Raw genomic sequence first — 17,596 nt, forward strand, 5'->3', positions numbered from 1 at the left:
AGAAGGTGAGCCTTCTTTGAAGTAGGGGCTGGGGGCACATTCCAGGTGGAGGGCCATATCTCTCTCATCTCTCCTTGCATTTCCTTCAGTAGCTGCTACCAACCAAAATAAACCACTTAAAACAAACAAAAACAAATCAGATTACAGTCCTGCCAACACCTGGAGATTAGAAGGAATCAACCCAAATTTTCAAATCCGTGTTAGAAACACACTGAAGTCTATAGGTTCTAGATGCCAAGAGTTAGAAGCACCAGTTGTGGTTTTTTCAGGCCACTATTTGCAAACTGATGGAAATGAAATTCCCACAACTTCTAGGGAGGTGCTTGGGGGTGGAGGAGGCTGCGGGCTCTTTAAAGGACCATCAATGTAGCCTTGAAGTTGGTTTTGTTTGTTTCAGATCAGGCCCTTTGGAGAAACTCAAAAGGAACCAGCTGAAATTCCCCAAATTCATTCTTTTTAGGTGATCTAGAATGAACTTTTCTCATTATAATGCTAAATTCTCCTCCCACAGGCATTCCTGGTCACCCTTTTATGCAGCATGCCCTGGAACTGAGCATGCTCAGGAATGTGCCACCTTATGTGAGATGATGGTGATCAGTGTTTCCTGTGTGGATGTGTCTTTGCTGGGGAAGAAGCTGCTTGCAAAATCTTCCCGTGCTCTCCCTACTTGCTGGGAGCAACAAGCGTTTCTTCATTCTTTATCTTCTGGTTGTGATTATTTGCTTTGCACACACCAAGAGGTGAACCCACCACATTTGGTTGCACAACTACTGCACTTACAATGAAGAAGTGTAAATGTCAGTTCAAACCCGTGTAAAGGGACACATCACGCTTCAACCCCCTTTCAGGGATTGTTTGAGCACAAAGAAAACCATCCATCTGAAATGCTCTGCACCGAGCTGCCTGCTTGATTCTCAGGGCACCCTGGAAATGGCTCCTCAATGGCTGACATCTCCAATAGGAACATTCTGGAATTATGGCTTTTGCCATAATTGGCTGGGATCTGGGCTTAACGTGTATCTTCCTATTGAGTGAGTGATGCTGCCATTAACAGTCCACACACATTTGTGTCTTTCCACAATGTCAGAGTTTACTGAATAACCATAACTTTATAAGCTGCACCACTCTCAGCGGCTGCAATTCACTGAATAGTGTGGGTCACAGGATGACTAAGGGAGGGCGTAGGCAGCCACTGGGGCTCAGGAGGCTGAGATGAAAGCAGAGGCCCGGAGCAGATAGGTATGAAGGCAAGTTGAGGCTGGTGGCCAGATAAGCGAGCAATCCAGGGTGCAGGGTGTCAGAGTACAGAACTGATCCTAGGGTCAGGATGGACGGCAATTTCAGAGCGTCAGCTTGAGATGTGAGCCTGGAGTGGGCTGGGCATCATGGTCGCAGGCAGGGAAATCATGCTGAGCTGAAGCTGGGGGCAGAGGTTTGTTGCTATGATTTTCCTGGGCAAGTATCAAGAAGTGGCCAGGTGACTGGGTCAGCATGCTACAGTGTCCAGTCTTGGGGGGGCTCCTCCTTTTATGGGTCTGAGGTGAGGGGGTGTCATCTGGTGAGGCTGTGAGCTCCTTGCCTGGGGCTCCTGATGTGATCTGGGAGGTGTCCAGGTGTCCTGGGTTGGTTTGAGAAGGTGTACACATCAGTTCTTTGTCACTGTGAGCCTCCTGGCTGTGCCAGGCGGATGGTGGTTGCTCACTTGCACACAAGGTCCTTGGCACTGCTCCTCACAATGGACTAGCTCACGGCAAACTGCTGCTTTACAAGATAGAGAGACTCAGGGGGAGACACGGCCGAGAGCTGCTGTTCTACGCATCCTGGAGCCACTCACCACAACTCCCTCCCGGGGAAGGAGGAACCTGGTCCCTTGTGCAAAACAACTATGTCAAACAGCACTGTCTGGCTGTCCATGGGCATCCTGACTAACCACTTCCTGTCCACTTCAAGGTGACTGACTGTGTGGGTCATGCAAACTGACTACAAAGTTATAACTTCAGGGGCCTGGGGCAAGCAGGTGGCTGTTCCCTAGATTTCTGGATGTGGCACTAATTGTCCTGATGACCCAGATCTATGTCTGAGGACAGAATAATTATGAATGTAATTTGCTGTCAATATTTTAAAAATTAATTTTTATTTTAAAAAATTTTATTTGTTCTTTTTAGTTAAACATGACAGTAGAATGTATTCTGACATATTTACATACAGGGAGTATAGCTTCCCATTCTTGTGGTTCAACATGACATGGAGTTACACTGGTTGTGTACTCATACCTGAACATAGGAAAGCTTTGTTTGAGTCATTCTACTGTAAAACAAAGTTTTAGAATAGCTAATATTTAATCCAAGAAAAGATGCTCTTTTTAGTAAATGTTAATACCCTTGGAACAAAGAAACAGTGAATTTCAAAGAAGTCCTCCTGTTCATGAAATAGGAGATGTCCAGGCTTTTGACCCAAGCTCTGCCACTCTTTTGAGCTGAAATTGTGACAATGGACTGAAAGTCTGTGTCCCCCCCAAATTCATATGTTGAAACCCTGATCCCAATGTCAGGGTGTTTTGGAAGTAGGGCTTTTGGAAGGTAATTAAGTTGTGAGGGTAGAACTTTCATGGACAGGGCTAGTGCCCTTGTAAGAAGAGACCAGAGAGCCAGCTCTCCTCTGCCACATAAAGGTACAACTAGAAGTCGGCAGTCGGCAATTGGCAGAGAGCCCTCACCAGCACCCTGCCATGGCAACACCCTGATCTCAGATTTCTAGCCTCCAGAATTAAGTTTCTGTCATTTTTAAGCCACCCAGTCTGCTATCTTATTATGGCAGCCCCAAAGGGCTAGGATCGTCATGCTTGAATCCGGGCGACAAGGGCAGTTTGGGCAAGTTCTCTGGGTGCAGTAGGGGCCCACAGTCCAGGTGTGGGCTCCGATACTCTCCCCTCATTCACTTAATCCACCCGATCTGTGCTCACTTCTGCCCACTTGAGCCGCCTGCCTCTAGCAGCCAGTAGGACTGTGTGGACAGATGGCATCACAGCGAGGTCACCTGCAGCACACTTGTGGCAGAAGGAGTATGGACAGTGGTCAAGGCGCACAGCCCAGGGACAATTCCCACAGCCTGCGTGTCCGGGGAGACCTGGTGTCACAGGTGCTACTCGCTGTCAGTCTAAGGAAAGGCTGGCACAGGTGGCTCGTGGGACTGAAGCTTCACGGCAGGAGGCCTCTGGCTGGGGTGAGGCCTGTGCTGGGTGGGACTGAGGCCCTCGACCTTCATTGTCTTGGCTTTGCCCTCTGTGAAGAAGGCAGGAGAAGCAGGGGCCCTCTGGCTTGGTGCACATGTGGCCTTGGCTTTACTTCTCTGCACTGAGGGATACTGTTATGGGCACAGGAAGGTGACAGAGAAGAGCCGGGACAGAAGGAGCTGGAATAATGACTCCCCAGGGCTGGGGCGGAAGGGGGACCTGGAAGTGAACTGAAGCGGGAAACAAAATCCACTTGTGCCTGAAGTTTTCTACTCCAAGACAGAGGCGGGTCTCAGAAGGCAAGCCAGGAGACAAAGGAGAGAACTTCCAGATGCACTTCAACTACCCCGCCCTCTAAAACTTGGACAACCCGCAAGGCTCATCATGGCCAGTCTCAGTAACATCAAGTGATGTGGCATCTGATAAATAAGGCGTGACCCGGAATTCATGCTGAACTCCAGGGTGGTCCCTACCTTCCCCAGGGCCCTAAAAGCAGTGACACTCCCAGGAGGTCTTCTGGTCTAGTTACTATGTAGCTGAGCGCATGGTGGCCAGGGAGGCTGTGGTTCCCCCCACCCCCCCAGTGGTGTGATTCGCACCCTGTGTGTCAACTAGTTTGCACAGGCTGCTCCAGGTCTGCCAAGTCAGGACCACTTTGAAGCGGGCTTTTTGCCCACTACCCACCCCCCCTGCACATACCTCCTGTACCAACAAAGGAGACTGTGTGGCCTGCCTATGGGGAGGAGGCTATTCAGGAAGAAGCCAGGCAGTGACCTGCCAACAGGAAGTGGGGCCGGGGAGTTAGGAAATTAACTGTGAGCCTGAAAAATACCTGTCTTCTATTCTTTACTTTACTTTTGGTTTCAAGTCAACCCCTGAGAAATCCTGTCCTTCAGAGTGGTCTGGAAGGGATAAAGGTGGGCAGTGAGACCAGAGCAGGGCTGCTGGGGGCACAAGCAAAGGCCCTGCCGGGGGAGAGGAAGATGAGGAGGGGGTGGGGGGGTGGGGGCAAGGAGGGGAGGCCTGTGGAGGGAGGTCCTTGGGAAGTGTTCTGGGTGGAAGACAGAGAAGGGCAGAGGGAGGCTGATCCAATCCCCCTTTCAGCCGTCTAGCTGGATCTCAGAATTCCAAGGTTAACAAGCCAGGCTGGGGTTGAAGTGTTCTGTCTTCTTGCCTTCCTACTCACTTTCCTGAAGGGGGCAAGGTCAAGCTCAGACAGAAAGACAGACCCAGGAGCTGCAAAGGGCGAGGTAGCTTACAGTTCTAAGTAGGGTTGGCCTCATAAATAAAGGGGAGAGTATTCATAAAATGGAGTATTATTCAGCTGTAAAAAGCAATGAAAGTCAACACATGCTACAGCATGGCTGGACCTTGAAGACACTGTGCTACGTGAAACAGGCCAAAGGACAGATATGTAGAGGCTGGGGTTGTAGCTCAGTGGTAGAGCGCTTGCCTCACCTGCATGAAGACCTGGGTTCGATCCTCAGCACCACATAAAAATAAACAAATAAAAATAAAGATGTTGTGTCCATCTACAATGAGAATATTTTTGTAAAAAGGACAGATTTCACCTAGATGAGGCACCTAGAACAGATAAATGTACCAAAACAGAAGTAAAGGAGTGATTATGAGTCTTTTCACAAAGATAGCGTTGAAAGCTTAGAAGGAAGCTCCTGCCCCTCCCCAAACTGAAGCCAAAGCAAAAGCTTTGAAGGCAAAGAAGGCAGTGTCGAAGGGTGTCACAGCCATAAAGATCTGCGTGTCACCGACCTTCCCACAACCCAAGACACTGTGGCTCCGGAGGCAGGCAGCCCAAATATCCTCGTTAGAGCACCCCCAAGAGAAAGAAGCTTGACCACTAAGCTACCTTCAGTCCCCCTGACTGCTGAATGGGCCCTGAAGAAGACGAGCCACCACACCTGTGCTCACGGTGGGTGTCAAGGCCAACAAACACCAGGTCAAACAAGTGGTAAAGAAGCTATGACACGATGTGGCCAAGGGTAATGCCCTGACCAGGCCTGGTGGAGAGAAGAGGGCATACATTGGACAGGTTCCTGATTAGGAGGCTTTGGGCGTTGCCAACAAAATTAGGATCATCTAAATAGAGTCCAACTGTCTAATTCTAAATAGACCCCTTTTTTTTCAGCATTAAAAAAAAAAAGTGGCTATGAGAGGCTGGGGGGAGGAAGCCCACCTTTAATGGGCACAGCGTGGGATGAAGAAAAGGTTCTGGAGAGGGGTGGTGGTGACAGTCCCACAACACTGTGATTATACTTAGTGACACTGAGTTGTACACTTCAAATGGTGACAAGGGTAAGTTTTTACCACAGTAAAATAAAAAATAAACAAACAAAAAAAACTCAAGAGTCTTTTTTGGGGAATACTGGGGTTAGAACCCAGGGGCTCTGAGCTTACCACTGAGCTACATACCCAGCCCTTTTTATTTTGATTTTGAGACAAGGTCTCACTAAGTTGCTGAGGCTGGTCTTGAACTTTTGACTGGCTGCCTCAGCCTCCTCACTTGATGGGTCACAGGTATGAGCCACTGGGGCTGGCTCTTGCAGAGCTTTTGAGCTCAGGAATTCTGGAATGGCTTGGGTGGGTGGTCTTGGGGTGGGGTCTTTTGTGAGGCCTAGCACCGATGGATGGTTTGATGGGCCGGAGGAGTACTTCCAGAGTTCTTACCTGTTTGGCTCTTGAGTGGTGCTGGCATTCAGTGGGAGACTCAGCTCTCATCACCCAGCCTCTCCACATGGCTGCTGTGTGTCCTCCGGATGCGCTGGCTGCCTTCCCCGAGAGGGACCTTCCGGGGAGGCAGGGGCAATCCCTTATGGCCTAGCCTAGGAAGCCACACAGCTCACATACTGTCAGCTCCAGTGTCCTACACACCAGCCCTGACGCAGCGCGAGGGGGACTACATCTGGGTGTGAATACACACAGGATCATTGAGGCCATCTTGCAAGCTGGTTACCATGGAGCCAAGACTTCCCTTGTCAGCAAAACCAGATGCTTAAAAGCGTCCAAGAGAATAATCTAAGGTTAGCAAAATATTATCTCCAAAGTGGTGTAGGGCTGGGTGATTGAAAACACCCAGAATTTGGAGTCAGTCCTGGTTTCCAGTCCCGGTTATATCATCACCTATGAGGTCTTCTTGCTAATAGCTTTTAACCTAAATCTAATAAACCCTTTAGAACTGCCAGTTTACTGTTAATAATTGATTAGAAAAACCAGTGAATATGGTCTGCAGTTGTAACTCAGCAGTAGAGCACTTGCCTGGCGTATGTGAGGCCCTGGGTTCAATCCTCAGCACCACATATAAATAAATAAATAAAAATAAATGAAGGTACATCAGCAACAACAGAAACCGGTGAATAAACTCATGAAGAAATAATCTGCTGGGCACGGTGGAGCTACGCCTGTAATCCCAGCAGTTTGGGAGGCTGAGACAGGAGGATCCTGAGTTTGAAACCAGCCTCAGCAAAAAGCAAGGTGCTAAGCAACTCAGTGAGACCCTGCCTCTAAATAAAATACAAAATAGGGCTGGGGATGTGGCTGAGTGGTCAAGTGTCCCTGAGTTCAATCACTGGTATTTAAAAAACAACAAACAAACAAAAAAAAAAAAAAAAAAAAGAAAAAAGAAAAAGAATCTGGCAAATATAGAATGTGACACATTCTATAAGAAAACTGTCTCAGACTTTGAATGTCAATGTAATGGGAGAAAATGTGGAGTTTTTCCAATTAAAAAAAGACATAGCTGCTAGGCTGGGAATGTAGCTCACTGGTAGAATACTTGCATGTCCAGGCCCTGGATGTGGTGTGCACACAAGGACATAACCAAATGCAATGCATGTAGGTAACATTGGATACTGAGATCAAAACACAACCCGAGGGGGCTGGGGCTGTAACAGTGGCAGAGCGCTTGCCTAGCATGTGCGAGGCACTGGGTTCAATTCTTAGCACCACATAAAAATAAACAAATAAGATAAAGGCATCCTGTCCATCTACAACTACAAAATAAATAAATAAAAACAAACACAACCTGCAAAACTATAAAACTGTTTTAAACAACTGGACACATGGACACATTTGACTATGGACCATGGTGTTCTAAATTTAGAAAAAAACAATTACACAGAGATCTTCCAAGGAATAATATTTACTTGGGAAGAGCATTGCAACATAAATGGTAGGGCGCTGCAGAGGCGACATTTGTGCATAATATGTTATGGGCACATTCAGGGGTTAAGGCAAGAAAAAATAAGGACTATTTCAGTTATGTTGAAACAGACTCTTGGCCACAAAGATTAATGGTAAGAATGGCCTCAGTCCAAGGTTGAGCACAGTTGCTGGATAGACGCATTATAGAAGTACATTTTGTATGAGGTTGTGGCTGCTCTATGCAAGCTGGTGTTTCTGGCAGAGTATTTTGTGATAGTATAAGGCAATCATTAGTAAGAACCCGTTCTTTCTAACTTCTCAGCTTTATTTATTTATTTTTGTTAGGGTTGACAGAGGCAACATCTCCATTTTGATTTTGACAACTTTTACATTTCTTTCACAACTGACTACTAGCTGATGTTAGAGAATGGTTAGTTTTCTTAAGTGTAAATATATACCATGGTGATACTAATGTTCTTATTTTTGGAAATTACCTATTGTAATATTAAGAGGGTAAAGGGTCATTGTATCTGCAAGTTTCTCCCTCACCCCCATGCCACAATATTGGAGGTTGAAACCAGGGGCCCTCTATCTCTGAGTTACATCTCCATGCCCTTTTATTTTATTTTGAGACATGGTGTCACTCAGTGCTCAGGCTGCATCAAATGTGTAATCTTCCTGCCTCAGCCTCCAGAATAGTTTAGATTACAAGAGTCAGCCAGCTCAAGTGATCTAAAAAAATGCATAAGCCCACATGCCCACAGAGAATAGAGCAAATATTGCAAAACGGGAACAGACTTTGAACCCTAGGTACTGGGTGCACATTGGAGACTTCCATTTTGAAAACATTTCTAATAAAAAGGCAGGAAACACATTCTAGCTATGAGGATCCAGGAGCTGTGGGACCTGGGCCAGTTCCCTCTCAGGCCTTGGTCTCCTACCTATAAAACAGGTCTAAAAATACCCACCTCCCTGTTGTCTGGATCAAAAATGTACATCACCCGACCCAGCTGCCAGGGGTTTGGGTGCTATTGTGATCATGAGGACAACCCTCAGCAGCGTCTGGCCAGAGTGCAGGGAGGCTTTGGGAAAAGCACCTGACCCCGGCTGCCTGGGTTTCTCATGGAGCAGCTGCTTAGAAATCCTGTTACCTATAAAATCAATTAAAAAAAAAAAAGAAAATAAATCCTGTTAATTAGCCGGCGCAGTGGCGCATGCCTAAAATCCCAGGATCACAAAAGTTCAGGAAGGATCACAAGTTCAAGGCCAGCCTCCGCAATTTAGTGAGACCTGGTCTCAAAATAAAAAACAAAAAGGGCTGGAGATGTGGCTCGGTGGTTGAGCGTCCCAGGGATTCAAGCCTCCGTACAAAAAAACAAAGAAAAAAAAAAAAGGAAATCTTGCTAATTAACTCAAGGCGAGGGAGCAAATGCGCTTAGGCTGGGGTGTGCTCACTGAGCGCGGGCAGCGGGAGGGCGGGGTCCGAGGGTGGGCGGGGCCCTAATGGCGATTAAGTGGAGCCTCTCGGGAGTCGAGGGCGGAGCCTGACCTCCCCGGACCAATCGTGGAGAAGATGTCAAAACCGGCGCCGAAAGCGAATTGGAGAAACTCGGGACAGATCCGGGCACCGGGAAGCAGCCGGCATCCTGGGGTGGGCGTCCACTCCTGCGGGGGCGGGCAGCCAGGGCCTCTCCGGGTTTGGACCCCGGCAGCGCCACGTCTCCTAGAGGAGCAGGGGTGGCCGACCTAGGGGGAGGGGAGGCACGCCCGAAGACCCGAGGTTGGGGGAGGGGAGGAGCGGATGGCGACCTTCCCCGGGTTCCAAGTTTCCCACGAAGATAGGTGCTGGGTACTCGGTAAACAAACCACAAACGGAGCCATCGTTTCTGACTGCCGGTCAGTCGTGGTGTGGACATCGGGAGCAAGTAAAACTCATGGTGTCCAAGAGAGCAACCAAACGCAGCACTTCGAATATTGATTACAGGAAACTGGAATGCGAATTAGTATTAAACGATCCCAAACACTTATTGATGATTTTGTTAGATGGCTTTATCAATAAAAACATCCATTTTCTGGAGCTGGATGCTGAAGTATGTACGTGTGAAGTTGACAATGTGGTTTAAGCAAACGTTGCTGGATTTTAGTTCTTTTTTGTAAGAGAAATGATTTTCACTGGTCTCTAAGGCGAGAGAACCTTGACCACAAGTCTGTATACTATCTTCCCTACCCCTCCCTTTTCCAAGGTTGTTTGCAGTTTCTGGAGCTTTCTTAGGTTAATTATTTCTTTCCTGGGTGTTAACGTTTCTTTTTCTTCACTTATTTCAGGCATTTTTGCCCTTTGGAGGGCAAAACATCTCTGGCAAATCAGAAAGCCAAGTAGCAAATTAAAACTGTTAGTGAGTTCCTGCCTCCACCCTCACCCGCGGGAGTTTTCAAACTCTCTTCGGCCTATGTGATGCCTAGTGAGTCATAATTGAATTTCTAGTTCTTTAATCATTCTCTGAACTTTCTGGAATTTTTGCCCAGTTTGTAGTTTTTAAAGAAGTGCGACTCAGGGGACAGTGGTCTGACTGGAGAAAGGAAAGGGGACTGCACCAAGAGCCTCGCTCTGTCATTTAGTTATTTGGTTAGTTTGAAGGTGTACAAAGGACTGCCCATTTTACAGGAAGGATCTCATTTAGCACCATTCTCACTTTATTAATCCCATTTACCAATGCGGACAGCGAGTCCTTAAGAAATCAGGTCACGCCAACTGGAACTGCGGGGTTCAGCGGCTGTTAGGCTGCCGGATCATCGCCGAACCCCAGATCATTTGTCGGATCCCAGCACCTTCGCACCCCCACCCCAGAGACTCAAGTCTAAATGGTCGTGGCCACGCTTCTGCCGCAGCCGGGAGCATTTTTCAGGCGTGTGTGCACCGACCTCCTTTGCAAAGCCCTGAGCCCGCGGCAGGCAGGTTCGGAGACGTTTGCTGAGAGGTGGGGCTGCGGGGTGGTAGTCCCCTCGTGCTCCTGGCGGGCTCCAATCGCGACGCCTCTCGCAATCCCAAACGGTTCCGGTCCAGCAAGAGCCCGCGCGCGCCACGGCCGCCGACACGCCCCGGGCTGCGGTCTTTGTGCTAGCAGCTCGCGAGGGAAGGGCCCCGGCGTCCCCGCCCGGCCGGCGGTGCAGAGCTCGGGGCGAGGTGAGCACTCCCGCTCGGCGCTTGAATCTCCCGCGCGCCGCGGGGGCGGGGCGGGGCCGGGTTCTTCCAATGGGAAGAGCCCAGATCCCGGCCCTGCCCCCTGCGCGCGCAGTCCGGCGGGGGATTTAAAGAGCGAGGGCTGGCAGCGCCGCTAGTGTTCGGGGTCCTGCTTAGCCACTTCGGTCACTACCGTCTCCACGTCTGCCACCGCCACCACCATGCTCTCAGTCCGCACCCCACTCGCCACCATCGCAGACCAGCAGCAGCTGCAGCTCTCGCCGCTGAAGAGGCTCAGCCTGGCCGACAAGGAGAACACAGTGAGTGCCCGCCAGAGCCGGTCGGCGGCTGGCGGGGAGGGTTGGGGGCTCCCGCCGTCTCTCACGTGCGTCTCCCCGCAGCCCCCGGCCCTCAACGCGACCCGCGTCCTGGCCAGCAAGACCGCGAGGAGGATCTTCCAGGATCCCGAGGAGCCGGTGAGTGGCCGGCGTGGGGTGCGAGAAGGGTCCGAGCTCTCCCGGGGCCAGTGGCGCCGCCGACAGGGGGCGTCCCCAGGAGCCCGCGCTTGGCGCCAAAGCAGCATTGTCTCCTCAGCTGTGGAGCCTGCTCCCCTCCCCGCGGCCCTTTCCCGCCAAAGTGCCCCCATGGGTCCTGTGGTCCTCCTGTGCAAATGGAAAGCAAAGTGACAGCTAATGGTTATGCATTGAGCCACATGAAATTCCCGATAATTTGACCAGAGGAAATGGCAATTTCATGTGGTCCGCTCAACACTTTTTTTTTTTTTTTTTTACCAATTTTTCCCAACAGAAAACTAAAGTACCTGCCCCCAGCGTGGAGGATGAACCACTACTGAGAGAGAACCCCCGCCGCTTTGTCATCTTTCCTATCGAATACCATGATATCTGGCAGATGTATAAGAAAGCTGAGGCTTCCTTTTGGACAGCCGAGGAGGTAATCACATTCAGGAACTGGCCACTGCTTTGACCCTAAAAGACCCCTACAGGGCACTTATAACTGGTTTGACATGCACTACATTCCACTGAGGATGCTAGATGCACTCACTGGCAAAGGGAATCCGGACGTGAAGAGTTTAGTGATCAAATGGTGTAGTGGACTTAAAAGAAATTTAAAGTATGTATTTGTGAGCTCTTGCACACTTGAATCTTTTCCTTAATACTAACTGTTGTGAACTTCCAAATGTCAGGTGGATCTTTCCAAGGACATTCAGCACTGGGAATCCCTGAAGCCTGAGGAACGATATTTTATATCCCACGTTCTGGCTTTCTTTGCAGCAAGTGATGGCATAGTAAATGAGAATTTGGTGAGTGTGAAAAAGTCTTCACTTTTAAAGATTTAAGTTAGAACTAGTGTGCTTTTCTCATCTTTTTTTTTTTTTTTTTCCATACAGTGAGCGTATGTGCATGTACAAGCTAGAACTTATATTACATGGCATTTCCTGTTTTGCAACACTTTGCAGTTTATGGTATCCCCCCCCTTCCATTATAAGTGGCAGTAATACATGTATTCCCTGTAGATGCCACATTTGTTCTCTCCTTTTTGAGGCTTGCTGTTTTAACATTTGGGTTGCATAGATCTTTTTTTTTTTTTTTGAGTTGGCGCCTCTATTAAATTGCTGAGGCTGGCTTTGAACTTGTGATTCTCTTGCCTCAGTTTTCTTCGCTGCTGAGATTATAGGCATGTGCCATTGTTCCCTGCATCAGTCTTTCTTGAAATGATTTAGTAAGGAATGAATCAATAATTACTGTTCATAGAAATCCTATAAAATAGGAGTTATCTGTTTCCTTTCTTGGTCTACAAATTGAGCATACCATATAAAATGTTTTGCTTATCACAGAATTGTGACAATTTGAAAGAAGCAAACCTTTTAAAGATACAAAGAATTGACTGATGCTGCTAGTATCCATTGACTGACTTCCCGCCAACTTTTTTCCTCAAACTTTTGATGTGTTTTACCACTAGGTGGAGCGATTTAGCCAAGAAGTTCAAATTACAGAAGCACGCTGTTTCTATGGCTTCCAAATTGCCATGGAAAACATACATTCTGAAATGTATAGTCTCCTTATTGACACTTACATTAAAGACCCCAAAGAAAGGTGGGTATTCAAATGGTATGCCAGGATGTTTTGGATTCCCTTAATAACTTCAAGTTTTTTCAAAGGGATAAAAATGTTTCTAGAATGACTAAGCAGATTGTCATAAACTTCTAGCACCCATGGTCATGTTTGCTCTGAATAAGGGGCCTAAATTCACTTAATTAGCCAATTAATGTTTTGAGGGTCCTTCTTTTTTAGAGTTGGAAGTACACTATGTAAAAATCTAATGTTTTCTTTTGAAAAACATCCTTAGAGGTTGAGTGAAAAACTAACATTGAGGTTTGGCAAATTTATTATAGGGTTGGGACAGGGTGATGAGGGAGGATAAAGATTACTTACCTCTTAGGAAGTTTGTAATATAGTACAGAAAATTAATATCTAGACATATAATGTAGACAGCATTGAGCCATAAGATTAATTTAGGCACAGGGAGGACAGTTGGGCTGAAATTAGTTTGTATTAGGGGATCGTAGAAAAATAAAGGTAGCTTAAGGTCCATTTATGTTTTGGAGATCGAAAAGAAGAGGACATCAGCAATGGGTTGTTTGAAGAAACTCTTTGGGAGTAAAGAGATTTGGATATGTTTATAGATAGAAATAGGAAAGGTAACAACAGGGCCATGATTGGGTAAGTTACCCAAAGGGGTAAGTATGGTCAGGGAGGTCTGGTGGTTAATCCTCAAAAGCAAGAGAGAGGCGGGCTGAGGTTTTGAGTGGAAGTGGACATTGAGATGCAAGGAGAATGAAGCTGGCTTGGTGCTGATGACTGGCCTCAGATAACAAGGTCATCTGGGAAGGAGGGGCAGGGATGTCACTGTACTCCCAAGTGGACCCCAGAATAAATGGGAGGCAGAGAGTGGTGGTAAGGATACCTTCTTGGTTTAATTATATAGTTGGCAATTGGCCCAGCTAATGTACCCAGTGTGGTCTTTGATAGGACTGTCCATTTAGTGGGATAGTAGTCAGCATAGCAGTTAAGATTTTATGGTTCTTTAAATTTAAGGAAGGTAGGGGCTGTTGATTTGAAATGATGAAGCCCATAAGTTCTGGAGAGCCAGGTCTAGTGGTGAATGCCTGGAATTCCAGCTATGCAGAAGGCTGAAGCCGGTGGATTGAAAGTTCTAGGCCATCCTGGGCATCTTCAGTAAAATCTGTGAAAGGACTGGGAGTAGAACTCAGATTGCTTATACCACATGAGGGCCTGGGTTCAATCCCCAGCACTGTAAAAATAGATAATCCTGGTATAATGGACTGAGTTTTAGTGTAAGTAGATGTTGGAGCTCAATATGAACTAAAGAATACCTAAATATGTGTGTAACATAAGTCAAATGATTGTTGAGTTTTTTTTTAAGTCTGGAGGGAAAAGCTGACCAGTAAAAAGGAAGTCCTTCCTTTGGGGGAGAGAATTGGTAAACCCTTACATTTGACCTTTAACCCGGTGCTCTTGTTTAGAAGTTTGGGGTCAGTTCTTCACCATCATTGCTCATGATGTATTACTATACCTACAGGGAATTTCTCTTCAATGCCATTGAAACAATGCCTTGTGTGAAGAAGAAAGCCGATTGGGCCTTGCGTTGGATTGGGGACAAAGAGGCTACCTATGGTAAGGAAGCCCTTGGTCCTAGTTAAACCTGAGCTTTTCTTTTAACCCGGCTGTTGGCCTCCTGTGAATACCAACAGTTGCTCGCAAAGAACATTTTGATATTGACTCTTCCACAGGAGAGCGTGTTGTAGCCTTTGCTGCTGTGGAGGGAATCTTCTTTTCTGGTTCTTTTGCATCGATATTCTGGCTCAAGAAACGAGGACTGATGCCTGGCCTCACATTTTCCAATGAACTTATTAGCAGAGACGAGGTGAGTCTGAATCAAACTGGCTAAAGTGGCACCCCAAATATCTGCCACTCTTAGGCCCACCCTTGTGTTCACTGAAGGTCAGGTCCCAGGTTATCAAATGGCATCGCCTCCACATTTAAGAGTTCAGCTGCATACATACTCGGAAAAGAATGAAGTGCTTTGAGTACTCCATATTTTACTCATCTTCAGTATAATACATTCCTATGCACATACCTATTATATGTATAAGAGCACAAAACTAAGAGTACTTGATGGGATTTTGGGGAGTATTTATTTTGTTTGGTATTCTGTGATTCTGTACGTGTATGTATTTTTTTTTTCTTTTTCTTTTATTGGTGCATTATAGTGTACATGGTAGTTGGGTTCATGGAGCCTACTATATTTCAAAGTTTGGTAAGCTTCCTGATGAAGTAATCCACTTGGTTCCAGCTTGCCTTTATAGGCACTTGGATTAAACTGAGGGAAGGAAGGTGAAGATGCCCAGACTATCTGGTTTAAATCGCATCAGAAGGGCAAGGAGCATGAACCCTCCCATTTCTGGAGCCCAATGGGCAGATCGAACAGCTGATCTTCCCTTGTAGGAAGATAAACTGGAGCTTATTGGGTTTAATGCACTCAGATTTGCAGATTTGTTTCACTTGAAATTGCATCCTTAGTTCTTGAGCATCTAAAAGCTAACTGCCCTGTCCCTCTGGGGATGGAGGCAAAATTATAGAGCCCATGGCTGTGAAAAGAATACTTGTGCAAAGTTTCACTCCTTTTTGGACGCCACAGGGCAGTGAGGAAAAGGCCTGGCCTGTTACCTAGGGGGCAGCTTTGAGAGCCTTGGGTGGGGCTGAGGTCTGCCTCATTGACATCAGCAGAGTGGACAGTCATTCGTCGTCCCCTTGACAGTCCACAGTCTCAGTGTGGCCAGGCAAGTTGTATGAGGATATAGTAAGGAATGAAGCAATTCATATTCCATGTTAACAATAGAATTCTGACTTTATCATGATTTCGAACTTTCAACTTTCTTCTAGGGTTTACACTGTGACTTTGCCTGCCTGATGTTCAAACACCTGCTGCACAAACCATCAGAGCAGAGAGTAAAAGAAATAATCATCAATGCTGTCAGGATAGAACAGGTGGGTGCTAGGTGAGGGTCACTGGTGCTTGCTTGAGGATATCTTCATGCCTCGGGATACTCAAATTGTTTTTGGTCTCTAGGAGTTCCTCACAGAAGCCTTGCCTGTGAAGCTAATTGGGATGAATTGCACTTTGATGAAGCAGTACATTGAATTTGTGGCAGATAGGCTTATGCTGGAGCTGGGCTTTAACAAGGTAAAGCATTGTTTGTTTTGAAATTGGAGTTTTGTACTTAGGGTCTTTTTTTTTTTTTTTTGGTACTTATGTCTTGATATGAACTTTTTCAGGTTTTCAAAGTAGAAAATCCATTTGACTTTATGGAGAATATTTCACTAGAAGGGAAGACTAACTTCTTTGAGAAGAGAGTAGGCGAGTATCAGAGGATGGGAGTGATGTCGAATCCAACAGATAATTCTTTTACCTTGGATGCTGACTTCTAAATGAACAGAAGATATGCTTTTATTTGGCTGATTTCCCCCCCCACTCCCTTACCTGCCATCCCCCCAAATCAGCTAAAATGAATCCACCAGCTACACCATTGTCCATATGTTCATTAATGGCATCTAAAAAACCGTGTAGCTACCTCAGAATCCTTGTTGGCTTTGGCAAGCAGGCTGTCCAGCTTCACAGCACTAATGATGACGATCCGGCTTCAAAGTGAGGAACCCTCAAGCAAGCCTGCCCCAGCAGGATTGAACATTTACCAACCACCAGACAGTTCAGATGTCAGTCTCACTGCTACAAAGAAGACTTTAAAGTTTACTTAACTAGTTTGTAAATAAAACTGGCACTTTACACACAAATGAACATTGTATTTTCAAGGGAAAAGCCTGATTTGTTTGGTTTCTACAACAAATGCAAAGTGTTGTACTTACCACTAATGGCCAATTCAAAATTCACTGAGCTAAAGTTAAACTTCTGTTGACTAAGCATGTAATTTAGATTTTGTTTTCTTTAATGAACTGAAGAATTCAATAGATTTTTAAGTCAGTCCTGTGTGTATGTAGATAGTCAGCTGGTGCCAGTAGAAGATGATTTGTGTATTTTACTCTGGACCCCAGGTAGGGTGTCAGCATGTCTTGCTCAACTGAAGAATGATGTGTTTCAGGGCAAGCAGCTTCTAACTTAAGTCACTGGGAATTGAGGTGTGATTTGGGTGACTGCTAGTGACCCAGTGACATGTGAGGAACAGTATCATTGTTTCTCAGATTGTACTTTCCTCAATTTCTACTTGGTGTGAAAAGACTTAAAGGTCTTTGGATTTAAAATGCTATTATGACTTTTCAGATCATCCTTAGGCAAAGTGACCTGTCTCAGCTTTCCTATTAATAGTGGTGAAACCAGAACTGAAATTGGCTCTCCTAGATGTTGTGTTTATTTCTAACTTTGTAAGTAGGTACTGTTGAGACTTGATCATTTTTACTTGTCTCTGTAATTAGAAAATATGTTTTACTCTATGTCTATTTAGGTTTTATTTGTTTTTGGGGGGAAAAAAATCACCCAGTATTATCTTAAAGACATTGTTCTAACTATTCTAACATATGCCTAAATATAAGCATCACCTGGTGAATTCTTTAACAGGTAATTTCAGGTAGAGGTATAGTTAACAGCCAGTTTAGATCAATCTACCTTTGGAATAAAAAAACCCAAGGTGTTACACAGAAGATGGTGCATGACTTGTATTGATCTTTGGCTCTGTTTGTTAACTGATTGGGTTGTGTATTAGCTGACCATTTGTCAGTTTCCTTTTATTGTATAGTCTTTGAATTCCTATAATATGGGACTCTTGTATCTTAAATTATTGTTGCTTAAAGTTAATAAATTCGGGTTATATTGTCCTTACCTTTGTGTGACACTAAAATGAACCCTTTGCCTTGCATTGCCAGATGTAAGTTGGGAAGTGATTTTAGGATTCTACCTCCCATCAGCTCAGT

General features: G+C 46.2%; 1 protein-coding gene and 1 long non-coding RNA gene across 3 annotated transcripts; one reads left to right on the forward strand and one right to left on the reverse strand.

Moving 5' to 3' along the window:
- Positions 1–1,064: 1,064 nt before the first annotated feature.
- Positions 1,065–6,200, reverse strand: LOC114094666 (uncharacterized). Of its 2 annotated transcripts, none has more exons than XR_003583105.2 (2): positions 5,918–6,200; positions 1,065–1,758 (listed from the first exon to the last, which is right to left on the reverse strand). It is a non-coding gene; the product is annotated as an uncharacterized lncRNA (long non-coding RNA). The 2 variants fall into 2 exon arrangements; XR_003583106.2 differs by having other exon boundaries at positions 1,065–1,761.
- A 4,538-nt stretch (positions 6,201–10,738) lies between these two features.
- Positions 10,739–17,504, forward strand: Rrm2 (ribonucleotide reductase regulatory subunit M2). The gene is made up of 10 exons (XM_027937785.2): positions 10,739–10,891; positions 10,973–11,047; positions 11,379–11,522; positions 11,776–11,892; positions 12,552–12,685; positions 14,193–14,287; positions 14,404–14,537; positions 15,557–15,661; positions 15,744–15,857; positions 15,950–17,504. Exons 1-10 carry the CDS (start codon positions 10,793–10,795, stop codon positions 16,100–16,102), a joined length of 1,170 nt encoding a protein of 389 aa, XP_027793586.1. The 5' UTR covers positions 10,739–10,792; the 3' UTR covers positions 16,103–17,504.
- The last annotated feature ends 92 nt before the right edge of the window (positions 17,505–17,596 follow it).

The sequence above is a fragment of the Marmota flaviventris genome, chromosome 14 (assembly GCF_047511675.1).
Source record: "Marmota flaviventris isolate mMarFla1 chromosome 14, mMarFla1.hap1, whole genome shotgun sequence".
Taxonomy (NCBI): Eukaryota; Metazoa; Chordata; class Mammalia; order Rodentia; family Sciuridae; genus Marmota; species Marmota flaviventris.